This window comes from Euleptes europaea, chromosome 9, assembly GCF_029931775.1.
Source record: "Euleptes europaea isolate rEulEur1 chromosome 9, rEulEur1.hap1, whole genome shotgun sequence".
In the NCBI taxonomy this organism is placed as follows: Eukaryota; Metazoa; Chordata; class Lepidosauria; order Squamata; family Sphaerodactylidae; genus Euleptes; species Euleptes europaea.
The window spans coordinates 40,475,806-40,500,146 of record NC_079320.1 but is presented as its reverse complement, the minus strand read 5'-3'; the positions used below and the strand labels follow the sequence as shown (position 1 = coordinate 40,500,146).

Sequence of the window (24,341 nt, the reverse complement as noted above, 5' to 3'; positions counted from 1 at the left end):
AGGACCCCATTGTCACCAAAATTGGCGGTCCTTTCAATAAGGGTCACAAGAAGCAATGATGAAAGTTTTGAACGTCCAGCTCTAACCCCCCCCCCCCGCAGCCGCGGGAGGCCAAGAGTGATTGTTTAAAATTTAAATGGCAATATTCGGCCGAATATTTTGCCGAACTTTAATTTCTCGCCGAATTTAACGGATCCGAATTGGGGGAGTTCGGACTTCGGCGTGTACCGAATCCAGACGGACCGAATTCGGCCGAATCCTAACTATACCGAATTTTTTAATTTTCAACAGCCCTATTCACAGTATTACACTAAGAACTTAGGAAGGTAAGGGTTGGATGTGTTCTAAGGCTATAGTTTATGTTGGTCACCTGTTATAGCAGCTGAGATGTATTTACACCCTTTACACATTCCAGAAAGTGAACTTTATATACATTACTAATATTTATTTGAATACAAGATTTCTCGGTTCTGAAGCTAAAGTGTTAAATCAATGAGAAGCTTGCAGTGCCAGCCTAAACAATTACACCCAAGTTCTTTGACCTCGATAGGCTTAGAAAAGTCTAACTCTGCTGGTTTGCACTTTACAAGCATCCCAAAGCGTGGTGTAGTGCTTAAGAGCGGTGGTTTGGAGCAGTGGAGTCTGATCTGGAAAACCGGGTTCAATTCCCCACTCCTCCACATGAGCGGCGGAGGCTAATCTGGTGAACTGGATTTGTTTCCCCACTCCTACCCACGAAACCAGCTGGGTGACCTTGGGCAAGTCATTCTCTCTCAGCCTCACCTACCTCACAGGGTGTTTGCTGTGGGGAGGGGAAGGGAAGGTGATTGTAAGCCGGTTTGATTCTCCCTTAAGTGGGAGAGAAAGTCGGCATATAAAAACCAACTCTTATTATTCTTATTGAGCTTGCACTTCTGGAATTTTAAGGACAAAATGGCTGCCACAAGGGCAGAGCCAATCACCAACGTTAGATAGCTCTGAACCCAGCACCATCCTACAATACAGGCCTGTGTAGGAAGGTCAAGCTGCTTGCAAGGCAGTGCACTTTTTGCTGCAGCACTTTTGGAAGTGGTGTCTGCTGCCACCTCTTTCTCTACTACCGTTTATTGGTTTAATTTTGCTTTCATGGCATATTTGGGCTTTAGCTATTGGACATTTTATGACTCGAATGCTGCAGCGATATATTTTCCATTGCTCTAGAAATTTATACTGCAAGGTGGTGGAAAAATCTCACAACTAATCTTAGGCACTGAACATGACACCTTTTCTCGAATCGCACACCCAGTTTTGAAGCGGGTAGCTCTATTTTGTAACTGGAAGGGCTACTTCCTTCCATATGAATTACATCTGGGAACTGGAAAGGCTGCAGACCCAAGAAACTTAAAAGCACATTCTGTGCCTGTTGCTTTTCAACATCTGAGCCTTCAGGAGCAGTCTCACTTATTTCAGGAAGGCTATGCATAGAACTGTTTCGCTGGATCATGCCCTTTATTACTACCTACTTCTTACTGACTACATCTATTGACTTCCCGCTGCAAAAAAATAAATACATAGAACAAAGGAAAATGATGGACTTTACTAGGAAAGGAGGACACAGTGACATTTTTATTGTGATAAATATGAGATCAAAGGTTTATTTAGGTCACGCTGAAAGTGGTTGTGAACTCTACAGTTAATGTATAACGTTAAAAAAAAAGGCAGAATCAGAAAATGCTCCGGAAGTGAACTGCAAGGGAATCTACTGATCAATTTTGCTTACACAAAATGTCAAAGTAACTTTAATTTCAATTTATATTTTGAGTACAATAGCTTGCAGCAAGCATTTCCCCAGCGCTCCATAGATCGATATTTATGAAAAAGAAATCTAGTTTTTGCAGCAAGATAGTCTTTGAAACATAAAAATAGTCAATTGCCAATAATACCGATAGTTTATGGAACATGATAACAGAAGCATCATCAAACTCACTCAAGAAAAATAACTTCATTTCTGATGAACGCGTAGAAACAGAAATGGCCTTAGCCACCTCGTGCTGCTGTCTTATGCTGGGGAGGAGACAGCATTAAGTCCAACCCTTACGTCACACTGCCTAAACCAATGCGACCCCAAATCCATTTTGCTCACCAGTCCTTCCCTTTAGTATCCATACACATTTTGATCTCCTATAGAATCTCTATTCCCTTTCGTTCCCAGTAAGCTTTGCTACTTGAAAGTCTACCAGTTATTCCAGTGCTCACCATACTAAAAATCACTAACTATACACACAGCTCCTTTCAAATGATAATGTCACCATAAGCATGGGCTTATGGCCAGATCCTAAACATGTCTACCTAGAAGTTAAGTCCCACAATGTTCAAGGGGACTTGCCACCTCCTACGAGTGCTTAGGACTGCAGCCTTAGTCAGCAGGTTCCTCATAGTGCGCATAGCCGCTGGCGTAGGTTCTTCCTAAATTCAAGTTGCTGAATAAGTCAGCAGCCTCCGTTTCCAAATCCTTCCCTCCTTCCTCATGGTCATCAGCTTCCTCATCATCTTCTGCTTCATATTCATCATACTCCTCATCATGATCACCAGCATCTCCATCTTTGCCAGTAGAGAGGTTCTTCCAATAGGCATCATAGCCAGAAGCCCCGTCGGCATCCTCACCTCCAGTCTGTCGGCCAAATCTGAGCGAGCGTGCTGCAGAAGCAAATGGCAGAAGTTTTCACACTGACATTCTGCCTACAGCTTATTTTGTTATGATCCAGCATGGGGAGTTTGTGGCAAACAACGCTTACAATACTGTGACAAGGTTGCCACGTGACTATTTCCACATAATTAATAGTCCCAATTAATTAATCATTAATGCAGCAAGAAATATTCTAGATAACATGTATTATAAAAAGGAACCAGAGAACAAGTTGGAGATCTGTAAGCACCGGCAAGTAGGGGTGTGCATATCAGTATCCTGAAATTTTAAAAAGCCCAGAAAAATATCTTTTCGGTATTTGTCAGGGAGGGGGGTTTGCCAATTTTTAAAAGGCAGCAATAAAGGGAGCCAAAAAAAGCGGATCCTGAATAATGCCAAATTTTTTCAGCATTATTCAGACGCTTTGGCTCCACTGCCATTTCTCCCATCTTCCCACTTACTTACCTGCCACTGACAGTAATCCAGGGGGCGGGAGGGGCAGCAATATGGTGGGGCAGACGTGACACCAATCCAGCAGGTGCTGCTTCTCCAGACTCTGGAGAAGGGACGCGGGATGGATTGCTCTGAGATCCACCCTGCCAGGCATCTCCAGACCCCGGAGAAGCCCAGAAGGCATTTCTGACACCAATCCAGCACACACCACTTCTCCAGACTCCAGAGAAGCCTGGGAGGGGGGGACACTCTGACATATCCAATTTTTTCAGTATTTTTCGGGATCAAGTTTATCAAACCCGAAAATGTTCTGGGTTTTCTGGATTTGTCAAAAAATTCCAGGTTTGATAAACCTGAACCTGAAAAATACTGAAAAAATTGATGCACATCCCTACCTGCAAGTATCCAACCACACAGTTCCTCTATCAGAATGGCAATTCCATTTGCAGAAGAGGGGGCAGCACATTCCTCCTTCGGCTACAGATCCCACTGTGCCCCACTATGGTGCTCCCGAGGGACTGCTGCCCCACACTAAAAAATTTAAGGGGGTTCAGTAGGCTGCAGCAGAGGTGGAATAGCCTCACTCTGCAAAGTCTGTGGATGGTCAGACACACACCACTAAGTATTTTATTTATTTACTTCATTTATACCACCCACCTTCCTCCCCAGTGGGAACCCAAGAACACATTGTAAATCCATACCATTCTTAAATTTATTTATTTATTTATTTTGACTCAGGTGCCTGCTGGACAAAATTAATCCCCCTTTAAAAAAAATTGGAGCTGTTCCTAATAGTAAAGCATTTAGAAGTCAGGGTGCTCCAGGAAAAAAAATGCACCCGCTCAGGTCTTGAAACGAGTGAACTCTCCCCATCTTAAATTGTAATTGGGTGGCCAGTTACAAGCATGACTGTCAGATTCTTTTTTTAAAAAGTTCTAAATTAGCTTGCAATGGAAAATGAGATACTAAAATCAGAATGTGCTGTTAGTTAGGCTGTTCTCAGCTGCAGCTCGAAAACAGCTAAACTCACTCATACACAATCATTACAAGAAAATGGTAAAGTACAGCAACAAACCCAGAAATGTTCCAGAGCCTTGGGGGGGCGGGGGATGTGCAATCCTTGAGCTTGTCTGCTCAGGCCTAGAAGCCTCTACAGCAAATGGCTTTGTTTCAGCTGCTACTTTATGCACTAATCATTTATCTCCTCGGTGTTTTCAGATTATGGTGAGAAACTTCTAAGTTATTCCCCCAAAATCTCAGCATGAAACGCATATGTATTATGAAAATGTTTATCATGCTGCAGCACTGAGAGAGGTGATTTTTTAAAAATCCCCAATATGTTGCTTTCCCAAAGCCTTGCATGGCATGCCTCCCTCCTCATCAGTGGGCTACAGGGAGACTTCTGCACGCAATCTTACTCGACATGCTCAGATCTTTGGTCTCCTGCGTTTCATGCCCACACTTTGGGCAGGGAGGCTCACGTCCCTTTTCGTGTTTGAAAACCTTGCTCCGGGTATGTTCATCACAGAAACAAGCCTGCAGGGAATAAATGGCGGGGAAAGGAAAACACAAGAATAATTAATCAGAAGAAAATAAGCTGTTGCGAGTCCCCCCCGCTCCCCTCAAAAGGGGAAAAAAGGAAGCAGAAGTCAATAGACTGCCAAAAAGTGGAGTAACAATGGGATAAGTACATACTCTATCTCACGGATACCCAACATGACATCCAAGGTTGCCATGGTGCCCACCTAGTGTATTAGAAAGTGGGTAGGGCCTGGTAGGATCTTTTTTGAGATCTTTATGGTATAATGTAGACAGTGGCTTTATATAAAATACTTCACCTGTACAAATAGCAGAGTGATATTCTAAAAACACAGTGGGATTTGATTCTGACCTAGCTGGAACTTCTGCTGACATCATCATGTCTTCGCAGCTTTAATGCATTTTGATAATTCAGGCGGAAGTTAATAGTATCACTACATCAAATTTTGTTCACTTTTCAAAAACCATTTATGTTCCTATCAAAACCTGGCCTCTTACTGAAGACATGTGCAAGGAGCTCTCACTAGCCCTTCAGCACTAACTGTCATTGCTCCAGGTTAAGAGTGCAGGTTAAAAATATCTGTGCTCACGAGAGAAAGACTCATGGAAAGGGACAGCCAGGAGAAGAAGCATTTTCTCCTTTTTCTTCTGCATAAGCAAGTTAGAGGCCTGCAAAACGAAGACAGATAATGCCAGGCGAGGGTTTTTTTCATCAGATCAATAACGTATACTTATTGTGTGTGTGTATGTACAAGAAAATATTTTTAAACGATACGTTAATTTTAAAAAGGCATTGTATTAAGCAGAGCTTCTGCCTGAAATGCTGAAGACCTACTATCAGAGTTATGCGTAATCTCACTCATTCTGTGGGTTGGCTCCACCTCCTGTGGGAGCCATTCCGTGGCTGAGCCCCCATCACTCACCCTGTGTCAGAACTGCAAAGATACCCACAGGCTGAAAAAGGTTTGGGGATGCCTGATCTACCTAGTAACTCCACTTAAGCCACCATGACATCCCCTCTGGAAAAGTGGGAAAGAGGAAAGCAACAAGCAGTTGCACTAAGAAATTTCAAAGGTATACAAGCTAACAGTGCGATCCTATACCAAGTTATTCTAGTCTAAAATCCATTTATTTCAAGGGGCTGGAGTAGAGTGACTCTACACAGGATCACCCTGTAAAACACACTTGGGGGTAAGGGAGCGTGTGTTTATATCCTTTATGTTAGATGCTCAAGACACTAATCCAACTAGCCTATAGATGTAAGCTACTGCCAGGTGAAGTAGAATTTCTTGTTGACACCTCCTTCATATCAAGGAAGATCTATGGGGGGGAGTTCTACCCCGATTCCCCCCTCAGTCACTGAAATTGACTCTTTGAACTGAGCAATGTGATATGTGATATAGCAGATTAAAAAAAGGAATAGAAAATTCATAGACCACAGTGAACAGATAACCAATTTTCTTACGAGCCAGCTCATACCCCTGTATGTGGTCTGTTTCTCTATATACTCTTATCCCTTAAATAAAAAATAGTTGGGGGGGCGGGAAACCTGTGATGATATATTCATCCACTCCATGGTAATTTCAAATATAGCAGCAATTTTTGGAATTGCCACTATCATGGGAGTTGCCACAGATAGATCTCACAACACAAGGACTCTTTTCGATTGTGTAAAATGAGCCTTCTGCTGGTCAGGATCAGAACATCTCTGTTTTAAGGCTGAGAACGCCCAAAAATATTCCACTTTCAGAACATCACTCAGACAGCACAGAATAAGGACTCATCATCCCAATCACAAAGGCACAAGAAGATTGGTGGAGAAGAAACCCAGGAAGGATAAAACATTTCATGCTGTGAAAGTAGTTTCAGCAGTTCTGGCTTAATGAAGTCCAAAGAATCCAGCATGGAAGGTACATGGATCAAAGCATAATAGGAACAGGACACAGACAGCTTATCTTTCCTTTTAAAAAAACAGACATTTTTCATGTATTATAGAGAAAGAAATGACAAAAAATTGCCTGCACCTTCAAAGTACAAGAGCAGGGGACTCAATACATCAAAATATTTTTACTTTTACCTTACAACGGAGGCATGAGTGTTGCCCAAGTCGATTACAGGAAACACCTATTAAGCAAGACAAAATGCATGCTTGAATAATGTGATTTTATAACTTTGCTCTTTGCTTCTGCTTTCTAAGCCAAGGTCGACTATACAGTTCAATGGACAGCCTGAGGCTTTCCATGGCTCTTCCAAGTACAAGGAAAATGAACGCTTAGCCTAAGAAATAAAAAATTGTAATGATGTCTTTACAGTGGTTGGACCCAACATTACACTTCCTCTCCTACATTAAGCTGAAGACACCCTCCTGATTACTCTATCAGTTTGTCCAACAAAGGAAAGCAGCTAAACTGGATTTTTAAAAAAAGGATGAGGATGGTAGACAGTCAATACTTGGAGATACACAAAGGGCATCAGGAGAACACAGTGATCATATGGCTGGCACGCATGCAAAAAGCACCTTGAACCACAAAGGGCAGTCTCAGTCCACGAAAAGCATTACAACTACAGCATATACAACCCTGCCCAATGACACCACCTAGAGAGGAGGTGTGGCTCAGAGGTATATGCTTTGAATGCTGAAGGACCCCAGATTCAGCTCATCTCCAATTAAAGGATCATGGAGAAGTTACTGGGAAAGACCTTTCTCTATTCGAGAACCTTGGAGAGCTGCTGCCAGAGTAGAAAACAGTGAGCTAGATGGAACAATAAGGCACCTTCATATGATCAGAGTGACCAAACTCTACACAGCAAAGTGATGTAGCGTGAGATAACATCACGGTGTCCCCTCACTGGTTCCACACCCTACGAAATGATTAAGACCACAATTGTTCAAGAGGCTTTTAATCTACATTAATCAGTTTGGTGAAAACATAGAGATGCCTTATACTGAATCAGACCAGTTGTCAGCTCTGACTGGCCACGGCTGTCCAAGGGCATACGCAGAGGCCTTCCATGTCACCTACTACCTGATCCTCATTTTGTGTTAAACTGGAGATTCCAGAGATTCAGCCTGTGCAAAGCTGCCATGCATAGCTGTTTTGCACTGGCAGAAATCCAGCTTAAACGAGACGCTGCATGAGTGCAAAGTCCCATGGGAGGTGCTTTCGCCCTGCCAGAATCACATTTAAAATACAGCCTGGTCTACAGTCTGACTGACAGAGAAACTGCTGTTCCCAACTCCAGTTCAGATGCATTCCACAATCCACTGACTTGAGTAGCTAATATATTCTGTTGAACCACTGATTTGAGAAATCACATCGCAACAGTCCTCTAAACTCATGTGGGATTCCAGAAGGAGTTACAAACAGATCACCTTTCATAAGAAGGGATTCGGGAGAACCGCTTACATTTAAAGGTCTCGGCTTCTAGAACCTGGCAGCTGGCCTGATGTTCAAACTGATCGTCTTCACAGAGGAAGTTATGGCAAAAGGAACAGCTGAATATTCTGCCACCTAGAAGATTCAGAAGAGTGAGAATTTAATACAAACCCCCCCAAAGCCAGTCTCCTTCCATTCTGCTTCCAAGCAGAGATCAGCCATTCACAGAAAACACTTGGTGCCTTAAACCTGGCTTTGGTTGCCTGCATTGTAAGTTCTGATAGTATTGTTAAGAAATGCATTTTATATGTACAGGCAGGATGTGCTGGACGCACAGATCACAGGTGGCTACTGGTCTCGTGCACCTCTCCAGAATCTGCTTGAGGCGGCTCACAACTAAAACAATAAAATACCAACAACAAAACAAGTCCATAAAAATATGACAAGCCAACAAAAGCAGTAATCTAGAATGATAATGATAAAACAGTCCCCAAGCTCAAAGCTTTCCATGACAACAGCCAAAAAAGACGGACCCACGGCCCAAGTTAAAAAACCTATTCTGGCCTGGTACCAAAAGGAAAGTAAGGCAGGTGCCAGGCAACTGTCAAAGGGGAGGGCATTCCAATGATGAGGTGCCACCTCCAAAAAAGCCATGTCTCTTTTGCTGCCACCCACCTCAACTCTGTCAGCAGGGGCCCAAAGGAAAGTAAAACAGTTGTAAAGCAGAGACCAACTTGGTATGGTCTCTGAATACACAAACACAGACCTTTATTGGCATAATTACGATGTCCATATAAAATACACTTAAAGCATAATATATGGTCTCTGAAAACAGTGAGGATCACCTGACCAATAATGTAAATATACTAGAAAATATTTTGCGAAATGCCTCTTTCTTTTGCTGATTATGGGCTACAGCAAGTTAAATAATAAATAAATGAGCAAGAGCAAAAAGAAGCAAACAAATGTAACAAGTTAGCCAGTAAATAAGTCAAAACATTTGTTTCTCTTCGTTATCATCAACTAACCGTGGTCCCAGACTCCTCTCTCGCACTCAATGCATTCTGCGTCTGCCAGAGGACAGATACAAGCATGTGTGCTGAGGCATTTCCTACCATGGCAAACCCAGGCTTCACAGAAATCACAAATAGCGCCCTGCAAAATAAGACAGAGAAAAAAAATTACTGTGGATCTTGGTTGACCTCTACTGAATAGCATTCTGTTTAATGAGTAACATATATTCATTCCAAATAGCCAATGACTAGAGACATTTTAAGGCAGATTTCAGAAATCTGTACAGAACTAAAAACTAGGTTAGTATTTCCCAGCGTGCTTCATATTCTCATCATTAAGGCAGCAAATGCCTAACATTAAAGTTAAATTATACCTATTTCGACAGAATTGACGTTATTTAAAAAAAAACAATTTGAAATGTAGCCAAAGGCTAATCACTCACATCTGTTGTGCTATTTTTATCTCAAAAATAACATGACTTTTATGAAGGCTTGGGTTTTTAGTCAAGCCAGGTGCTGTAATACTTACCTAAGATGGCAAACGGCACAGAAATAAGAAATCCTGACGTAAAAGTCACATGAGATCAAATTAAAATGCTAAGATACATTACCTCAAGTCCCACTCCAACTTACATATACTGGCTTGTGTTGAATTGTTGGATTGGGCTACTAAAGGTCTATCCTATTTATTCCTGGAGATTTACCCTTCCATGAGTTCAAGATTAATTCTATTCCTCATTCAAACAATTCAAGGCTCAATTTAAAGGGAAGAGAATTAATCCGCCGGGATCTTCACACTCACACAGCATCTTGGCTAAGCTAGGCTGTGCTTAGTTTGCACACCAGCAAAACATGTGCGAGGGATCTTTGCTCTAGATGCACAACTACTTTACAAAGCTTGTAGCATGGTTTCAAGAGACCCTAAGCTCATGCCAAATCAAAACCTTGCTAGCCGTGCATCTGAACTGGGCCCAATCCAGCAACTAGCACATTTCCACCTCTCTTGAAATGCGTGGATTATCCAATATCTGAATTTGCAAAACTTTGGCTGAAGTTTAGCCCCCAACTGGGTTATTTCTCAACTGATTTCAGCTGGAGTAAAGGATTCCCAATTATATCTGGAATGGCCAAATGATTCCACATTTCACTCTAACATAGGCAGTACAAAAATGACATCGCTGCAACAAATTAGTCCACTTATCACATATCCTGAAAGGGATGATTCTTTTGTGTACATACCACCATTGCAAGACCAGTGCTGTACACACCAGCATGTTTTATGACACAGTCTGACGATTTCATCATACATTTTGTTTTCCCTGTTACAAAAGAAATAGAGCTTATATAAAAATAAAAGTACTTAGAAATAACATTAACTGATTTTGTCTATTTTTATCCCCATCCTTCCTCCAAGGACCGCAGTGTAGCGCACATTGTTCTCCCCCCCCCTACCCTTAATAGTACCAGAAAAAAATCATAGCAGATAATTTCAGCATTCTCAAGTGAGCAAAACGTTAAGGTTCAAAAATGAAATCTCTTCAACGATTGGAAATATTTCAAAGGCGGAAGAGGGCTCTGGGGTCCCATGGGTCAATTTTAGTTTGATAATATCACATGACAATACTTGAAATAAAGAGGAAAAAAATGGGTTGGATCCTATGGTGAGTCAACAGAAAGCAGTTGTGGGCACAGATCCTTCCTGCCTCTTCCTTTCCCAGAAATCTTCTGAGGCCTTCCAAATGCTGGAGGTTGTGAGAGCTCTGTGTATAAAAAGCCTCACTGATGGGGGGCAGGGGGGGTCAATGAAGAGAGAGGGCTGGGAGAAACAACTGCAGTTTCACTCTTGCACGCACAAAACGTGGTGGACACACCACTGGCAGAAGGGGGATGAGGAGACTTCACCCAGTGCCCTCTATTCTCTGCAGCCTCTCTTAGGTACTTTTTAGTCCACACAGATCTCACAAGCAGCATCAACTTTCTGAAAGTCTGAGGGCGATGCTAGAGGCAGGGGGAAGGCAAGCACAAGCTACACCCACAAGCCACTGGGGAGGGCACATCATGGCACCAGAGATCAGTTTCAATCCCTTCCCCCTGCTGTTTCTCAAAACAAAAAAATGTCCAAGCACTGTTAGACGTGTTAGACCCATAGACAGAACATGAAGGTATCATCCCATAATGCCTAAAGAATCAATAAAATCAATCAAATGGGTATGATCAGATGATGATGCTAGACACTAAAACAACAATACAGTGCTAGACACTAATACAACTAATACAACAAAAATACTGTTGGGAATAAATAGGAACTGAGAAATAAAAAGTGTACACTTACCACACTGTGCACAGATGGGTAACTTTTGAACTGAGCTACAAAAGTAGCAAAATGCTCTATTTTTCTGCCGCCTGTCAGAACAAAAGAGGTTAAACAAGTTATTGAAGAAAATATGTTCTTAAGAAGTAGCATTTAAGGAAAATAACGAACAAAATATGTATTTACCTTTGACATTTATCACATTCCTGTAAGAGAAGTACATAGATATTTTTACTGAAATGTTTTATAAGAAATCTCATCAACCCTAGATTTAAACAAATGTCTTAAAATTAACTGGCTTCAGCACAATGGTTAGATAGAGCTTTGTGAACACGAAATTCTTGAGCTTGCCAGCACAAGCTGAACCAGTGGAAGATTTCACTGCTGCCTTCATGCAAGAGGTAAAACATAGTAATTCCACTTTCAAATGTCACCTGAGTGTGCTGTCTAAATTGGCAATTTACAGCATCCTGGAGGGAATAGGAAATGTTACACTTCTAACTTATCCGGAATACAGATAGCATTAAATATTTGTTGGTTACAATTTACTTGTGCCTTTCTGCATTTTTATGAGATTAGTAAGAATGTGCCACTTCATGTTCTAAAGCAGGGGTCCCCAACGGGGTGTCCAAAGATGCCATGGTGCCCAGAGCCCTTTCATGGCACCTGCCAAGGGTCATTAGAAAGTGAGTAGGTGTAGATGAGGCTTTTGCCCAGAAGGGCTCCTAACTGGCCACTGGAGATCTGATTGGCTGTGCAGAACTTTTTTAAGTTTCTTTGGCAGCAGCTGGCACCACATCATAAGAATCTTCATGGCACGACTGACGGTAAACTACGGGTATGCAAGAAAATACCTTTAAATGATACATTCATTTAAAAAGGCATCCTGTTAAGTAGAGCTTCTGCCTGGAATGGTGAAGAGCTACTATTAGAGTTATGCATGACCTCACTCCCTGACGTTTATGGCTGGCTCCACCTCTTGTGGCAGTCATGTTGTGGTTGGCTCCAGCGCACTGTGTCAGAACTCTAAAGGTACCCACGGGTTCAGAAAGGTTGGAGACGCCTGTTCTAAATATACTCAATTAAAAACAGAATATTTTGGTGTATAGCTAAAGAGCTCTCTCTCCATGTCCACGGGACCATCATGCAACAACAAAATATCACGAGGTGTATAATTTATGCAACACCAAAATACCATGTATTTTGTATATGGCCCTGACACCTCCACTTAAAAACAGATTTTAGAAAGGTCTACAAACATCGCTGCAGTACTGCAGTCCAAGCTCTGCTCACGACTTGAGTTCGATCCCGACGGATGTCGGTTTCAGGTAGCTGGCTCAAGGTTGACTCAGCCTTCCATCCTTCCGAGGTCAGTGATATGAGTACCTAGCTTGCTGGGGGTAAAGGGAAGACGACTGGGGAAGGCAAATGGCAAACCACCCCATAAACAAAGTCTGCCTAGGAAACGTCGGGATGTGACGTCACCCCATGGGTCAGGAATGACCCAGTGCTTGCACAGGGGATCTTTACCTTTACAAACAACAGTTTGGTTTAGCAAACGATTAGTTTTGCTCACCAGTGACACGCATGCCTCCAGCCATGTTCTTTGTGTATGCCAGAGGATGGGGGGAGGGCATGGGGAGGGCACTGTATACTACCATGCTGGTCTTGGGGGCAGAAAGAAGCGCCACAAGCTCAGCATGAGAGACCTGCCTCTTTCTCTCCACAGAAAAGGGAATGGGAAATCTTGATGTTGGTGGTGTGGATTAGTTTTGAGTTTTTATTCTTTTTTATTGGTATTTAGGCCTCTGAGCATTCTTTTGTAAACCACTGTGTGGGTCTACTATGTAGGGAAAGGTCCTTAAGAAACATTTTAATAAAATGTAGTAAAATTATGTAGCGCCTGACGTAAGAGGCCTCCTTCAAGTTCTCAGAGAACTGAGTGTGATGGATCTGTGGTCTGCTAAGCAGCCCAAGTTCCAGGTTTGTGGAAGCCTGGAACTCAAACAGCAGGGCTGAGAAAGATCTCTGCTAAACCCTTAGAGGCACATGGCCCCTCACTGCAGACAATACTGAGCTAGAGGGACCAGCTGTCTGACGGCATAAGACATCTCTATACATTCACAAAAAAAGAAGGAAACAAAAGAATTTTTGCTTCAGAGGAAGAACATAATGAACTGAATGTATTCTTTCAGATCATAGAATCATAGAGTTGGAAGGGACCACCAGGGTCATCTAGTCCAACCCCCTGCACAATGCAGGAAATTCACAACTACCTCCCCCACACATCCCCAGTGACCCCTACTCCATGCCCAGAAGATCGCCAAGGTCCCCTCCCTCTCATGATCTGCCTAAGGTCACAGAATCAGTATTGCTGACAGATGGCCATCTAACCTCTTCTTAGAAACCTCCATGGAAGGAGAGCTTACCACCTCCCGAGGAAGTCTGTTCCACTGAGGAACCACTCTCAGAAAATTCTTCCTAATGTCTAGAGGAAGAACATAATGAACTGAATGTATTCTTTTAGGTATGTGAACTGTTTTAGAAGATTTAATAACATCCAGTGTTTCTTGCAACGTCTCAAGCTTACTGGAGGTAACACAAGAGTTTCTTGAAAATCTATACTCACCTCCTTTCCCCAACATTAAAAAAAGACTAAGAGATATTTTAAAACTAGTGCTTCAAATTTAGCACACAACTTCACAGAAAGAAATGCCTGCTGTCATTACCATTGAAGCATTGCAGGGATGTTTTGCCAAATCTATGTTGCCTCTTGAAGCTCTTATCTGTTTTTCACGTTCTTTTCGACTCTCAGCCTTCTTGCGAGCACCTGTCTTCTTTTTAGGCATCCTTCACTTTCTGGAAATGAAATATCACTTTTGTCAGTTTTCAGGAGGTGAAATTATTTAATTGGTATCCTATATAAAAGCCTCTTCTCATTATTTTAAACACAATCTGTTCTTCCTTTCCAGCGTATTTTAATGCACTGACCCAATATGGTCAGGTGGGAAACGTAAAATGCTCATTGCATCGGAACCCCAATGCCAGCCACTCAACTCAACAGCTCCTGAGTAGAAAATACAAAATAAAGATTAATGATGTGGCTGGCCGGAACTCTCAGACAGGTCATAGGCAGAATTTAAACCCATGGACATTATTGTAAAGAGAGTATAATGAGAAGGTTCTCTGACAGTCTGAAGAGTATGCAGTCAGATCCTGATACCAGTTCTAGAAACAGACAAAAATATCCTCAAAGAAATAGAAGCCCTTATGAATAGCAAAGTCTGTCCCAGGGGATGACTAAGTTTTTTTCCCTTTAAACTAGAATCAAGTGGGTTGAATTCCATGGATTTGTTCCACTAATGGCAGCACCTTCCTCCAGAACAAAGAGACTTCCCCTGACTCAAGAGGCCTTTCCACAGCGGAAGAGCTTCTTGTGTTAAGGAAAGGCACCTAGCACCAGAGAAAGATGCTACCAATAGAAGAGCAAATCTCTAGGATTCAACCCAAGTATTATTTAAACCATTTCTCATAAAATGTTGGACTCAGCCTCCCCCCACCCCCCCAACAAATTCACTTTATCTTTTGCCTGGTCCCAACCACCAAGTGCCACCTATCCATTGTGAGGTAGGTAGGGCTGAGAGAGTTCTGAGAGAACTGTGACTAGCCCAAGGTCACCCAGCTAGCTCCATGTGTAGGAGTGGGGAAACAACCCAGTTCTCCAGATTAGAATCCACCGCTCATGTGGAGGAGCAGGGAATCAAACCCAGTTCTCCCGATCAGAGTCCACTGCTCTTAACCACTACATCACACTAGCTCAAACCACACTCAGTTATGAAGGTAACTGAGTTAACTGAGGACTGATCAGGCTTTCTCTCCCCACCTCCCAGACTAAAAGACTACATTGCCCTGAGCACCCTGGAAGAAAGGCAGGACAGAAATACCCAAAATAATCATGCATTGACAAAGATCAGGCCCACCCTAAAACCCAACACTAGTAGATGCATTCAGTGCCTCCCAAACTCACAAACCCCATATGTGCACAGTAAGTGTGTTCTCCTGGGGACATTCAACCCATCCATTCCTGGCCTGAGGGGAAATGTGTAATAACTATATCATTTCATGTGATCTGCACCACCCAAGGAGGCTTGCCACACAGTAAATAATAGCTAAAAAGCCACGTTTGTAGACATGTGGAAGATACAACAAGGCATAAGGAAAGTACATATGTACAAATGCTTGTAAAATCCATACTATATAGACATCTACAAGAGGGAACCCACAAAGATTTGTGGGGTGAACTTCCCTCTCTCCAACTATTTCCTCTTTCCCTTCTATTGACAATGGGTTAGAAAGCTTCTAATCTAATTATGTTACTACTTTGTCATCTTCTTACTGCTCTCCAAGGCTATTCTATTCTGGGTCTCTAGACCCCCCCGCCCTTGGCATGCTTGCCTGGGAGGCCAGGTTTGCTCTGTTGTATGCTGCAACATTCTCTACGATCTTTTTGCTTAAGTCCAGCAACCGTTCTCGCATATTTCTGGCCATAATGGTGACAGATGACTCAACCAGATAAGGTATAAGAGGGCCCAGATGTGACAATATCATTCTTTTACTTACAAGAAGCTACATGGAAGGGGTAGGGATTTGGAACAGGATAGCAGCAGGGGACGTTCTCCCTCCCAACATCCTTCACCAGCATGGTGAAGTGGTTAAGAGCGGTGGTTTGGAGCAGTGGACTCTGATCAAGAGAACCAGGTTTGATTCCCCCACTCCCCCACATGAGAGGTGGAGACTAATCTGGTGAACTGGATTTGTTTCCCCATTCCTCCACATTAAGCCAGCTGGGTGACCGTGGGCTATTCACAGCTCTCTTAGAGCTCTCTCAACCTCACCTACCTCACAAGGTGTCAGTTGTGGGGAGGGGAAGGGAAGGTGATTGTAAGCCAGTTTGATTCTTCCTTAAGTCGTTGAGAAAGTCGGCATATAAAAACCAACTCTTTCTTCTTCTTCACAAAAAGAACTCTCCCTCCCCCCCAAAAAAAAGATTAGAGGAAAAGCAAAACCAGAAAACCTGTTTTTTGCTTCTCTCAGGGCTAACAGTTTCTGGAAGGGAAGTTAACAATGCCCAGCACTGCAGGCCCAATTTAACTCTTTTTAGGAAAATAAAGGCAGCAGCAATCCATTAATGGATTTCTTCAGTCACTGAGCCCCAAGCTGCTTATCGGAGGGCAGGGATGCCAGCAGTATCCAGAACACCCCAACAACTGTTTTCAAAGTGGATTATGGATGGAAGAAAAAGCTCTTCAAGCAAGTGGGAAATGCCAGGCACAACAGCCAGATGTCCTCTTCACAAGGGGGCCTGTCTTATCCCCCCATTTCCACATTATTCCAAGAACCATTTATGTGTCCACAGTTGCTCTATTTCTATTTATGGCGAGTGCATTCCATCCAACGCTTAAACACCTTCTGTAAAAGTCAATGCTTGACATTTCATTGTTGCTCGAAACATTTGTAGGACATCTTTGCTCAAACTGATTAACGACACAGTCTTGACTGTACTGTTAAAGAGTGCTGTTACAGAGGATTCGAAACAGTAAAACACTTCCAGCAGAAAGGTCTAGAAGCCTTTCAAAAAAAAATCTCATGGTACTGTAAAACTAGTTCTCTGCATTTGAGAGTTTTGTTGTGACATGTCGCAACAGCATGTGACCCCACTTTGAATTGTTAGCCCTCCCCATGGCAATTTTAATATAAGAATGTAAGGGCAGCTAAAATGGATGGATCAGACCAATCACCTATAAGGCCGAGCGCTGTGTAGCGGTTAAGAGTGGTGGTTTGGAGTGGTGGACTGGAGAACCGGGTTGGTTTCCCCGCTCCTACACATGAAGCCAGCTGGGTGACCTTGGGCTAGTCACAGCAATCTTAGAGCTCTCTCAGCCCCACCTACCTCACCGGGTGTCTGTTGTGGGGAGGGGAAGAGAAGGTGATTGTAAGCAGGTTTGATTCTTCCTTAAGCGGTAGAGAAAGTCGGCATATATAAACCAACTCTTCTTCTTCACTTAGTGAAGAACCAGATGCCAACTAGAAGACCTTCAAGTGGGGCATGGAGGCTAAAGCTTCTTCCTGCTGTTGCCCCCTCCCCCCAGCACTGGTATTCAGAAGATTACTGCTTCTAAACATAGCAGTTCCATTTGATGATCATATTGTAACTAATACCCACTGATGAACCTATCCTCCACAAATCTGTCTAATCCCCTTCTAAAGTCAACTAAGCTAATAACCATCAGCACTTCCGGTGGTAGTGAATTCCACAAGTTGATTACTCTTCGAGTGTCTGTCCTAAACATGTTGCCCGGTAACTTCAATGGATGCTCATTAGTCTTATGGGACAAGAAGAAAAAGTTCTCTCCATCCACTTTCTTTTCCTCATAACTTCCTCAACCTGTTTCATGCCATCTTCCGTTCGAACAAAAAGGCCCCAAGTTCCTTTTGGCCTCCTCTCACAGGGAATACACTTCTTTACTTGGGTCACCCTTCATTGTACCTTTTCCAGCAATATCTTTTTGAGATAGTGTGACCAGAACTTTACAATGTATTCTAAAAGCAGTCACACTACAGATATGCATGAAGGAATTACAAAAATGGCTGTTTGGTTTTCAGTCCTGCTGCTAACTTTCCATATAACAGAATTTGTGTTTTTACTGCTGCTGCACGCTAAATCAAGATTTTCATTGAGTTATCATCCATGACCCCAAGGTCTCATTCCTTGTCAACCACTGACAGTTCATACTTAAAGGTAGGATTTTTACCCCAATTTGCATCTCTTCACACTTAATCACGTTAAACCTCATTTGCCATTTGTCAACCACTCACCCGGAAAGAGCCTCTTGTAGCTCTCTGAAATCCACTTTGGTTTTCACTATCCAGAATGTAAAATGTCCACAAACATACTCTCAGCATAGAAAGCCTAAGGGTTATACTAGATTCAATCACTGTTGCTGGAGAAACAAGTTAATGCAGCTGCAACTAATGCTTTTTTAAACTTAGTTTAACCCACCTGGCCACCTGGATTCACGCCACGGTAACATCAAGACTAGTCTACTATAATGCACTCAACATTTGCCGGAAAGAGCAGGACATAAGAATGATAATAAATAAATAAATTTTAGCCACCAAGTCACGTCTGACTTATGGCGACCCCAGCTGGGGTTTTCAAGGCAAGAGACGTTCAGAGGTGGTTTGCCATTGCCTTCCTCCACATCACAACCCTGGTATTCCTTGGAGATCTCCCATCCAAATACTTGCTAGTGTCGACCCTGCTTAACTTCTGAGATCTGATGAGATCAAGCTAGCCTGGGCTATCCAGTCCAGGGCTTGCACTCAACATCGGTCTCTCCTTAAAGTCAACTTGGAAATTCCAGCTAGTGCACAATGGGGCAGAATGGTTATTAGCAGGATGCTCTGCATGCATATTACTCCCATTCTGCAGTTACTCCATCAGCTGCCCATCAGTTTATCAGGCTCAATTCAAGGTACTGGCTGTCACATACAAAGCCCTTCATGGCCGTGGTCCCTCATATCTGCAAGGCCACGTTTCTCCCTATGTTCCACAATGATAGCTTCTCTCATCTGAACAGGCACTTCTGCAAGTACTACCTTCCAAATTGGCAAAATCAACAACTACCTGTAGATATGCATTCTCTGTTGTGGCCCCCACCTTATGGAATGGTCTGCCTGAGGAGGTCTGGAAGGCTCCCACTCTCTCGGTTTTCTGAAAACGATGCAAAACTGAATGAATATTCAAGAGGGCTTTTGTACATAGGTAATAGGGTTGCATAAGGAGCCCTGTGGCGCAGAGTGGTAAGCTGCAGTACTGCAGTCCAAGTTCTGCTCACGACTTGAGTTTGATCCCAACGGAAGTTGGTTTCAGGTAGCCGGCTCAAGGTTGACTCAGCCTTCCATCCTTCCAAGGTCAGTAAAATGAGTACCCAGTTTGCTGGGAATAAAGGGAAGATGACTGGGGAAGGCAATGGCAAACCACCCAGTAAACACAGTCTGCCTAGTAAACGTCAGGATGTGACATCACCCCATGGGACAGGAGTGACCCGGTGCTTGCACAGGGGACCTTTACCTTTAATAGGGTTGCACTGTTCAAAATAGTTCACAATATTACTTGGGTAAATTATTAGGGACTGTGGTCTATACTACTCTGTAGCTGGAAGTATGCTCCTGCTGTGTAATTTCTGTACCGTTTAATGTGTCATGTTTAAATGCTTATGTTTTGTTTCAGATTGCTGCAATCCAAACAGGCCGGTTAGCCTAACATCTGTCCTAGGCAAATTAGTAGAAATTGTAATCAAAGATAGAATTATTAAGCACACAGAGGAATAATGCCTGCTGAAGGGAAATCAGCAGGGGTTCTGCAAAGGGAAACCGTACCTCACCAATCTTTTGGAGTTCTTTGGGAAAGTGAAATTACCAAAAGCAAAGAGTAGGAATAAATGGACAGTTCTCACAATGGAGAGAAGTAAGCATTGGGACCCCACAAGGATTGGTATTGGGGCCAGTACTATTTAATTTGTTCATAAATGATCTGGAACTAGAGGTGAGTAGTGTAATGGCCAAGTTTGCAGATGACACAAAATTATTCAGAATGTTGAAAACCAAGAATAAATGTAAAGAGCTCCAGGAGGATCTCCATAGATCAGGAGAATGGGCAACAATGTGGGAGATGAAATTCAGTGTTAGTAAGTATAAAGTGATGCACATTGGAACAAAAACTTCAAGTATATATTAATGCAGTTTGAACTTCCTGAGACAGAGTGTGGAAAAGATCATGGGGCCATAGTAGATAGCTCAATGAAAATGCCAACCCAGTGTGCTGCAGCAGTGAAAAAGGCAAACTTCATGTTGGTGGTTATTAGGAAAGGGATTGAAAATAAAGCAGCCAATATTATAATGTCCCTTTACAGATCTATGGTGCGGCCTCATTTAGAATACTGTGTGCAGTTGTGGTCACCATATCTCAAAAAGGACATCACAGAACTGGAAAAGGGACAGAAGAGGGGAACCAAGATGATTAGGGGGTTGGAGCACCTTCCCTATGAGAGAAGGCTGAAGAGTCTGGAACGTTTCAGTTTAGAAAAGAGACAACTAAGGGGGGGACATGATAGAGGTTTATAAAATTATGCATGGGGTGGAGAGAGTTGACAAAGAGAATTTTTCCTCCTTCTCCCAAAATATTAGAACTCGAGGGCATCCAATGAAGCTGACGGGCAGAAGATTCAGGGAAGACAAAAGGAAATACTTCTTTACACAGTAAGTGATTAAAATGTGGAGTTCACTGCCAGAGAATGTAGTGATGGCTACAGACATAGAAGGGGATTAGACAGATTCATGCAGGATAGTTTGATCAGTGGCTACTAGCCATGGTGACTAAAGGGAACCTTCACATTCAGAGGCAGGCAACCTCTGAATATCGTTGTCAAAAGGCAACATCAGGGGATGGCCCCAAGCCCTGTTGTGGGACCTGCAAAGGAACTGGTTGGCCACTGAACAAGACAGGATGCAGGACTAGATGGACCACTAGTCTGATCCAGCAGGGCTCTTCTTATGTTCTTGAATGCTATTGTGTTGTTTACTGGATGTCCCATCATATTTGACTTATACTGTGTATGCCACCTTAGGTCTCAGTGAGAAAGGTGGGCTATAATTAATGTAAATAAATAATCTGATGATGTGCACCTTATTCATAATATGCAAATTTTTCTCAGCCACAATCCTCTCTTTATTCTATGTATTATCAAAGGTAGGAAATCTACAGAAATGAAGCTAGAAGTGCTATTATGCCAATTAGATTGCATCTTCTTTAAAGGCCTAAGATGTTATTAAACAAACAAAAAACTTGTAACAGCATGCTTCAGGGCTTTGTCACAGAGCATGTTTTCAGGGCTAAATCTCAGCATTGGTGCATAAACTAATCAGTGGAAGTGTGTGTAAGAATAAAACATTATTTTACCACTGAGGACTTGTCGCTACTTTCCATGCATTTGGGAATCGTTAAGAACAATTCTGGGTCAGAGGCCATCGCCAGAAAATGTATACCACAGAAAAAGCAAATGGCAACAAACAGAGGGGAGTTTAATGTGTGACAGTGCTCAGAGGTGAGCCAGTTGCAAATAGATCACTAAGAACTCACTCTTACAGATGACAATATGTACTAACTCAGTGGTCGGCAAACCGCGGCTCATGAGCCGCATGCAGCTCTTTGGCCCCTTGAGTGCGGCTCTGCCCCTAAGCGCCATACCTGCTGCTTCATCTCCCCCGGGGCCTGGGCGGCCGCGGTTCCTAACGGCGCTTCTCCTGTTACTACAACAAGCAACCGCTCCTCCCTCCTCCAAGACGCCTCTACGCAAGCGCAGCCTCTCCTGATCCCGCCCGGGGCTCCGCTCCCCCGCGCATGCGCGGTCACAGCCTGCCCGCCCCCAGTTTGCCGTCTTTTGCCTTTTCTAACATGGCGCCATGAACAAATCACCCCCCGAGAAGCCTAGAGAGGCGGCAAGCGGCAGCCGGCTAGAGCCGCCTCCCAGCGCCGGGGGGGGGGGGTGTCCCCACAACCGCAGACAGGCCCGCTCGTCAGCTGGCAAGCGGGAGAACCGGTGCGGGCAGACCACGCCCGGCCGACGGGGCGCTGCAGTGGCCGCGGCGGACCCCGGACCCCAGGCTGGCCCGCCAGCCAGGTCCCCGGGGAGAGGCCGAACAGCCCGCCCATCAGCTGGCAGGCGGAGGGGGGAGCGCGATGGTGGAGGGAGGCGCCAGGGAGGCAGAGGGGTTGGCGCGGCTCCAGCCCCAGCTCCCACCGGGAAATGGTTGGCGGGACGGTGGGGGGAACAGGCGCGGAGAGGGGACGGCTGAAGGAAAAACCCACCCCACGCAAGACGGGCTGAGGGCGGGCGGAAGAGCCAGGGGAGAGCAACGACGAGGCCTCCACCCTCTGAGACAACTCTCCTGGCAAGGAGAGGAAGAGGTGTGGGGGAAGGGATCTTTATAGCCTCGGGTTGAGGGGAAAGGGGGCGGAGCCTAGGTGGCTCTCAAAAGAAATCTGAATCGTTGTACTGTTGATATTTGGCTCCATTGACTAATGAGTTTGCCAACCACTGTACTAACTCATGCAGAGGAATGAGATGGTAGGATGTTGAGATGGTAGAATGGACTACAACTCTTCAAAGTGCATGAAAAACTCCATACAAGCCGAGGGGCTATGGCTCAGTGGTAGAGCAACTGCTTGGCATGCAGAAGGTCCAGGTTCAATCCCCGGCATCTCCAGTTAAAGGGACTAGGCATGTAGGTGATATGAAAGACCTCTGCCTGAGACCCCGGAGAGCCGCTGCCAGTCTGAGTAGACAATACTGACTTGGATGGACCAAGGGTCTGATTCAGTATAAGGCAGCTTCATGTGTTCAAAACTAGCATAATATGGAGAAATGTTCTACCCACTATCTTGCACTCGTTTCCCATTTGCTGAGAGTTTTTAATATAGGAAAGCATTCCAAACAAAAGCAGCTCTCCACCTAGAGTCTGAAGAAGTGCAGTTCGTTCTATCACTTCATTCTTTTGCACAAGGTCTTGATCTTTGGTTTGATCTTGCAAGCCCAAGATCAGATAACAGCCCAGCTCACACAGCAGTACACAACGTTCTAATAATGCATTATTATTTACAAATGCAGAAAGACAATCAATAGGTCTTTTGAGAGAAGTCATGAATTACCTGACACCTTCTCCATAAACCCATTGCAGAATGTCACCCTACTAAAAGGGAGACCGCCTCAGAGACAACGGGAGGTAGACCTACATAACTGTCAATTCCACAGCAAGGTTCTAATGTGCTTTAGTAAAGCTTGAGTGTGTGTTAAGTACCGTCAAGTCGCTTCCAACTCATGGCGACCCTATGAATGAAAGTCCTCCAAAACGTCCTATCTTAGACAGCCTTGCTCAGATCTTGCAAATTGAAGGCTGTGGCTTCCTTTATAGAGTCAATCCATCTCTTGTTGGGTCTTCCTCTTTTCCTGCTGCCCTCAACTTTTCCTAGCATGACTGTCTTTTCCAGTGATTCTTGTCGTCTCATGACGTGACCAAAATACGACAGCCTCAGTTTAGTCATTTTTGCTTCTAGGGTCAGTTCAGGCTTGATTTGATCTATAACCCACTGATTTGTTTCCTTGGCAGCCCACGGGATCCGTAACACTCTCCTCCAACACCACATTTCAAAGGAATCTATTTTCTTCCTGTCAGCTTTCTTCACTGTCCAGCTTTCACACCCATACATAGTCATAGGGAATACGATGGCATGAATTAATCTAGTCTTGGTGGCCAGTGACACATCCTTACACTTCAAAATCTTTTCTAGCTCCTTCATGGCTGCCCTTCCCAGTCCCAATCTCCTTCTGATTTCTTGGCTGCACTCTCCCTTTTGGTTGATGGTGGAGCCAAGGAACAGAAAGCCTTGAACCATTTCAATTTCCTCATTGTCAACCTCGAAGTTGTGTAATTCTGCCCTTCCCAGTCTCAATCTCCTCCTGGTTTCTTAGCCTAATGCAAATGACCAGAAAACGCAAAGAAAATAACTGCGGGGGCTCCGGACGCTCTCAAGGCTGGGGGCGGAAGGGGGAAAGTTTGGACGCCGGAGAGAGTTTGACCACGTTGCGACATCCACGCCGGTGAAGCTATAGGAGAACTACAAGGCTCTTCTCAGCGGCGTAACTATGAGGTTTGTTGCTACTGCGCCCCACCCCATAAATCTATGGGGAGACGCAAATTCCTGCCTCATCCCCGCACCTACCGATTGGGGCTCCCCTGCATTTCGCCCCACGTGCCTTCAGTTTGCACGTCCCCGATCCCCAGCTCGAGGGTTGCGCCTTCCGCCTCCCCCCCCCCCTTCCACTCACCTGGCCTTCCTTCTACCCCCAAGCACAAGCAAGCGT

The 24,341-nt window shown here is 44.0% G+C and overlaps 1 protein-coding gene across 1 annotated transcript; it reads right to left on the bottom strand.

Annotated features, from left to right (window-relative positions):
* Positions 1 to 2,085: 2,085 nt before the first annotated feature.
* ZNF330 (zinc finger protein 330) lies at positions 2,086 to 24,324 on the bottom strand. The gene is made up of 10 exons (XM_056855405.1): positions 24,306 to 24,324; positions 14,088 to 14,217; positions 11,545 to 11,564; positions 11,380 to 11,450; positions 10,287 to 10,366; positions 9,063 to 9,189; positions 8,065 to 8,169; positions 6,735 to 6,781; positions 4,537 to 4,654; positions 2,086 to 2,676 (listed from the first exon to the last, which is right to left on the bottom strand). The coding sequence occupies exons 2-10, from the start codon at positions 14,205 to 14,207 to the stop codon at positions 2,396 to 2,398; spliced, it is 969 nt and encodes a 322-aa protein (XP_056711383.1). The 5' UTR covers positions 14,208 to 14,217; positions 24,306 to 24,324; the 3' UTR covers positions 2,086 to 2,395.
* Positions 24,325 to 24,341: the final 17 nt, after the last annotated feature.

Excerpts from the sequence above, each read along its gene's own strand:
- ZNF330 (XM_056855405.1), bottom strand. The coding sequence starts at position 14,207 with ATGCCTAAAAAGAAGACAGGTGCTCGCAAGAAGGCTGAGAGTCGAAAA. Across the intron at positions 9,190-10,286 it reads GCACTGGTCTTGCAATGGTG|GGCGCTATTTGTGATTTCTG; the intron begins GTATGTACACAA and ends CTTATTTTGCAG. Across the intron at positions 2,677-4,536 it reads CAAAGATCTGAGCATGTCGA|CACGCTCGCTCAGATTTGGC; the intron begins GTAAGATTGCGT and ends TTGCTTCTGCAG.